At 34.3% G+C, this 6,591-nt stretch overlaps 1 protein-coding gene across 1 annotated transcript; it reads right to left on the bottom strand.

Moving 5' to 3' along the window:
- Positions 1-618: 618 nt before the first annotated feature.
- Positions 619-1,212, bottom strand: LOC141594817 (protein FAR-RED IMPAIRED RESPONSE 1-like). Its single transcript, XM_074414809.1, has one exon. The coding sequence runs from the start codon at positions 1,210-1,212 to the stop codon at positions 619-621; it is 594 nt and encodes a 197-aa protein (XP_074270910.1).
- Positions 1,213-6,591: the final 5,379 nt, after the last annotated feature.

The raw sequence follows: 6,591 nt of genomic DNA, 5'->3' as shown, positions 1-6,591 counted from the left end.
GTCTTTCCTCTCAAGCATTCTGCAGCTACAAGTGGCTTTCAATGAATCTAGTTCAACAATATAGAGTAATATGTTAGTTAAATCAGTCAGAAGAAAGTGTGACTGTTATACAAAAAAGTGTAATTTTAATCAACAAAAGTGTGATTTTAACGGATAAAAGTATAACTTTAACAACCCAAAGTATAAGTTAACAACCTAATTTGTAATTTTAACAACCCAAAGTGTAATTTTAATCAACAAAAGTGTAATTTTAACGGATAAAAGTATAACTTTAACAACCCAAAGTATAATTTTAACAACCCTAAGTGTAATTTTAATCAACAAAAGTATAATTTTAATGGATAAAAGTATAATTTTAACAAACAAATGCTACAGAATGATACCTGGGCAGTATGTGACCTCATAATTTCTGTCCCAGTTTGCATCTCTTACAGTGGTCACCTCTAAAGAGCCACACTCAGTAAATCCTCTGCTTTTACAAGTACCGATTGAGCACTTGGCCTCTTCTTAAAATTCCTCGAATACTTTATGACTGTACACTTGCGCCCCGTGCACTTCGATAGCTAGATGCGTTGATATTATAGGGAAAGTGTGTCTGTTACAGTTGTCAATCTGTTTCTATGTGTGTCTTTGCTGGTCCATCGCGCTGTCAAAACGCATCGAAAACTCAACTAATGTTCCTGACTTACTCTCAAATCTCTTAAAAAAACTATTTTCGCTCTCTGATCTTTGGGTTGTCCTCATAACACCCCCCATATCTAGGTCCCTACAATGAGCCATAACCCACTGCTTCCTTTTAGCGTACATTTCTTGGAACCAGTCAATGTTATTAACATTGTGTTCCTTGCCAATTTCTTCCCATTTTTCATCGAACTCTGCCGCTTCAATGTCTTCATCCCATATTATGGCATTCAATTTCTTTAGAAAGACTGAATAATTGTCTCTCGTCATTCCATACTTGTTTGGCACCTTGTTCATGATACGCCACATACAATATCGATGGCGCGCTGTCTTGAACACCAATGGCACCGCTTTAAGAATACCAGGATCCTGATCGGTGATAATGTACTTAGGCTCTTTGCCACCCATCGCAGCCAGAAAACGGGTGAAAACCCATTTAAACGAGTCTGCATCTTCATGAGCAACAAGCGCTCCACAGAAAGTGACTGATCGTTTATGATTATCAACCCCGGTGAAAGGTGTGAAGGACATGTCATACTTATTGGTGGAATACGTCGGATCGAACGACACTGCATCCCCAAAAACTGAGTAGTTCCTTCTAGCGATTACGTCGGCCCATATAGCTTTACTAAGGCTACCGTCAGAATCAACATCATAGTCAAAGAAGAACCCTGGTCTATTAACAGCCAATTCCGTAAAGTGGTCCACGAACATCTGACCGTCCCGTTCATGAATGTAGCATTTCACATCTCTGTGAAAGTTCTTAAAATCATTCAAACTAGCTCCGATGTTTTCAAACCCATTAACATGTTCCTTCAAAATTTTGTAAGTCTTCGTAGCTCCTATCTTCAGTTGTTAATTATTGACAATCTTTTAGATGTATGTATTTTAATCAACAAAAACGTAATTAAAACAGATACAAATGTATAAGTTCAAAAAAAGAAAAGTGTTGTTTTAACAAGAAAAAATGTAATTGTAGTAGCAAAAAGTGTAATTTTAGTTGACAAAAGTGTAATTCTAACAAAATAAAGTGAAATTATAACATAAACAAGTGTAATTTTAATCAAGAAAAGTGTAATTTTAATCAACTCACCCTTGAATTATAAAAGATTATCATTTTGTGATAGTCTGTTATGTTGCATGCCAACTTTTGAAACTCTCTATCTCTGGCTGATACGAGTTCATGGTTGTGGCCACTGTGGAATCTGTCAATTCTTAATTCCCCATTCATCATGAATAGCTTAATCCTTGCTTTGCAGCCAACGCGCCTGACTTTGTGTCTCCTACCTGAGTCCTGGCGGCCACTACACTCCAATTGTCCCTTATGTTTGAACCCCTCCCGGTTGCAAACCAACAGTTTAGATTTGATTTCCCCTCCACGCCATCTCTTAGTCGTGTACTTACGCACATCAAAACCACAAGCAACATCATAAATTCTATAAAATGTCATTGCTTCCTCTATTTCCAGAAATTCCTGACAAACATAGAGGGTGAACTTAGCTTCAACGTCTTTGCAAAATTCTTCTTCGTTCGGCTTTCGTTTTTCATTGTGCTCAATATTATCTGACAATAGTGTAATTATTATCAATTGTTTTCATAACAACTTAAAGTACCCCATATATTTGTTAAAATTATATCTTTCTTAAAATTACACTTTTTGTTGTTATCATTACACTTTTGTCTGTTAGAATTATACTTTATACTATTACAATTACAGTTTAAAAACTTACAGCTTTTCTGTTACAATAAACTCTTTGGTTGTTAAAATTACACTTTTGTCTGTTACAATTACACTTGTTACTATTAGAATTACAGTTTAAAAACTTACAGATTTTGTCTTTTACAATAACACTTTTACTGGTCAAAATTACACGTTTCTCTGTTAAAATTATACGTTTTCCTATTCGAATTACTGTTTACAAATTTAGAACTTTTGTCTGTTATAATAACAATTTTAGCTGTTAAAATTACACTTTTATCTGTTAGAATTATACTTTCTACTATTACAATTACACTTTAAAAACTTATAGCTTTTCTGTTACAATAAACCCTTTGGTAGTTAAAATTACACTTTTGTCTGTTACAATTATACTTGTTATTATTAGAATTACAGTTTAAAAACTTACAGATTTTGTCTGTTACAATAAACTTTTACTGGTCAAAATTACACGTTTCTCTGTTAAAATTATACGTTTTCTTATTAGAATTCTCACAAATTTAGAACTTTTGTCATTATAATAACAATTTTAGTCGTTAAAATTACACTTTTATCTGTTATAATTACAATTTTTACAATTTCAATTAAAGGTACAAATATTACACTTTTGAATTTCAAATCTACCATAATAATTACAAAAATACTTTCGTTGCTTTAAATCACACCATTTGTAGTTAAAATTACATTTACGACCATTATAATTAGACTTTTTAATGTTACTGTTACACTTTATTCGTCTTCTTACAGTCACGTTGCAGTTACTATATTCACTGTTACAAATAAGAAACTGAACCAAAGTTGGCTGGTGTGAGTGGTAAGGGCTCTCATCTCTTAAACAAGTGGTCAGGGGTTCGATTCCTGACTCTTGCGAATGAAAAGGCCAAACTTGGGAGGGGTCAACCCATTAAATTGCCTTTAGTACCCCGAAAGAGATTGCTCCAGCTGTCGGTAGGGGATACTCCTGGTCAACACCAAAAAAAAAAAACAAATAAGAAACTGAAATATGATGTTGAACTCTACCAGATAAATAACTCCAACGTCGAAAAGTTTTAACTTCTTATTCACAGAGTTGATGTTGAACTCTATAATGATGGAGTTCATGTTAAAAGAGTGGATTTACATATTTCAAATAATAAAAAACAAGCTTCAAAAATAACCTAAAATACACTTCCTCCTCATATTTCAGCAACTGTTCATATTTAACCTAATGTTTTGATAAAAAAAATGATATATAACCTAACTTTGAATGAAGAAAATAAATAAACAATCCAAAAATTACCATGGCCAAATGGAATCATTTGCAAATCCGTCATTTTTGACGTTGGACGTTGGTCTTGTTGTTTGTTTCTGAGAATGGATGATAATAAAGGAAGATGACAAAGGAAGATGATAAATGAAGAAAGTAGGATTTGCTCTAAATTATCGCCAGGAAGATGAGTTTTTTTTTCAAATTGTGTTTTGGTGGAGTTTGTTTAGAATTGTGTTGAGGAAGGTTGTTGAATGATTATGCATGTGTTTGTGTGTGCACAGCGGGTAATAGGCAATAGTACTGACACACACATCCTCTCTCCTCCTCAACCTATTTCCTTTTTTTTCACACTTATAGTGGGATTAAAGTAGGCAAATTTCCACTCTTCATTCTCCTAATCCAAGCGCCCTAATAAAGACTTAGGGACTCAAAAGATATTAAGGACTTAGGAGAACTTGTCACTATATATATATATATATATATATATATATATATATATATATATATATAGAGAGAGAGAGAGAGAGAGAGATAGGTTCAGGTAAGTCCTTGATTTTGGTTGAGTCCCTAAGTCCTATTCTCACCACACATTTTTGGAGTGTAACTCTCTTTGCATTATGAGTGTAATTTTATTCATTTAATGACTTTTGAGTGTAATTTTAACTTTTAGAGTGTAACTTCAACCTTTTCAAGCCATTTTATTCACAAAAAATTTAATTTATGTTATAAAAATGTAATTTTAAATAAATAAATTTGAATTTATGTAATTTTAGAAGTGTAACTTTACTGCCCGACAAGTGTAACTTTAGTCGTTTTAGGTGTAACTTTAGTCTTAAAATGGTTTATATGTATAAATTTTAATTTATACATTTTTACGAGTGTAATTTTACCCTTTTCAAGTGTAACTTTAGTCGTTGAACTCGTAACTTTAGTTGTATAGTGGTTTGTATGTAAAAATTTAAATTAATATACTTTAATATTGTAACTTTAGTCCTTTTAAGTGTAACTTTTGTCCTTCAAGAGTGTAACTATAGTCCGGAGGTGGTAACTTTAGTAAATAGAAATGTAATTTTATTGTATTACGAGTGTAATTCTAGTCGTTGAATATGTAACTTTAATACTCGGAAGTGTAACTTTAAACTAATTCTTTCATCAACCGCCACCACCATCCTACCACCTCCTACCTCACCACAGCACCACCACCCCAATTCCACCACCAAACCAACAACACCACCAACAACTTAATCTCAGATCTGAAAAGAAAAAAAAAACAAGAGAGGGAGGCGGCAAACACCACCACGCACCACAACATCATCCCCATCCCTTTTCCCCACCGCGGCACCACCATAAAAAAAATCAAAAAAAAAAAAAAAAAAAAAAAAAAAAAAAAAAAAAAATCACAAATCTGAAAAACTCAGATCCAACCCATCACAAAAATAACAAAATGAAAGAGCTCATATTTTTGATATAATTTTTGAAACAAAAATGAAAGATCTCATATTTTTAATTGTAGATCTGAAAATTTGGAAAAAAAAAAGAGAAAGGGAGATAGAAAGAGGAAGCAGTGGGGTGATGCCGAGGGAGGAGGAATAGGCGTGGCAGGGGCGGCATGGCTGAGGAGGCGGCATGGCAGGGGCGGCAGCGTGGCAGGGGGCGGCGACGTGGCAGGGGGCGGCGACGTGGCAGGGGGGTCGGCGTGGCAGGGGGCGGCGGGAGTTAGAGAAAGGAGAAAGTGAGTCGGTGGGGTGGTGGCAGGCAGCCGGCCGGAGAGGGAGGTGGTGGTAGTTGTTGGGAGAGGAGAGATTTAGGGTTGGTAGAGAGGTGAGTGTTTAAAGAGAGAGGATGAGTGAGAAAGAGGGAGGAAGAAAATGAGTAAAAGAGTTAGGGTTTTTTCTTTTTATAGGTTTAATTTAGTCCACATATTTTGTTATAATCTGAGCCATCCATTTACTTTCTTAGATCTAATCTCAGCCCTTTATTTTTTTCATCCAAAGGCTTAGATGAGGACTTATGGACTCAACCAAAATAGGTGGACTTACATACATGATCCTATCTATATATATATATATATATATATATATATATATATATATATATATATATATATATATATATATATATATATATATATATATATATATAGAATTAGGTTCAACTAAGTCCACTTAGTTTAGATGAGTCCATGAGTCCTCATCTAAGCCCTTAGATGAATCCTAACGAGCACGAGATTAAAATCAAAAAACACATCAACCCACCCAATTGCATTAATATTTCCCAATTTCCAATCTTCTATTCATTTCCCAATGCCCATATTCCTGTTCATTTTCCAATCTTGTTCTCGTTCCTTATTCACTCTCATCGTCACATATTCAATCAACCTCAACTCTCTCTCATACCCACCAAACATCCTAGATGCCGACAACCACGCCTCTTCACACCGGTTCTCTTTCTCATCTCATGTCACCTTCCCCACAACTTTAAACTCCAACATCTTTATCCTCTTGCATCTCCAAACCATCGCAACTCAGCGCCATCTGCAAAATTGTCGGAGCATGCCGCTCCGTTTTATCATCTACAATGGCTTTTGTAATTTTCCTTCATTTCATTACTTGTTGCTATTGATTTATTTAGTTGTTGGGTTTTGTATCTAGATATTTGTTAGTATGAGTTGTTTTTTCTCAGTTTAGATCTTATTACAAACACACGTCAATAGTTTGATTTTTCGGCCGGTGTGATTATCTCGCTGATGTGATTTCATCTTAAATATTCGATTTGTGTCTAATTTGTGATTTTATAGCTCCAAAATTAAGTTTCTAAGCAAATAAAAAGAGGCGTCTAATCCGTTCAAGATGTATCTATGCAATTGATTCTTGATTTTCTTTATGTTGTTATTGTGCTTACAACTTGTTTGATGGAGTAAATTTTAGGCTAAATTTTGCGTCTG

This window comes from Silene latifolia, chromosome 8, assembly GCF_048544455.1.
Source record: "Silene latifolia isolate original U9 population chromosome 8, ASM4854445v1, whole genome shotgun sequence".
NCBI classification, from domain to species: Eukaryota; Viridiplantae; Streptophyta; class Magnoliopsida; order Caryophyllales; family Caryophyllaceae; genus Silene; species Silene latifolia.
Note: the sequence above shows the minus strand (reverse complement) of the source record. Positions and strands in the feature narration are given on the sequence as shown.

What these genes read in the sequence shown, in the direction of transcription:
- LOC141594817 (XM_074414809.1), bottom strand. Translation starts at nt 1,212, where the DNA reads ATGTCCTTCACACCTTTCACCGGGGTTGATAATCATAAACGATCAGTC.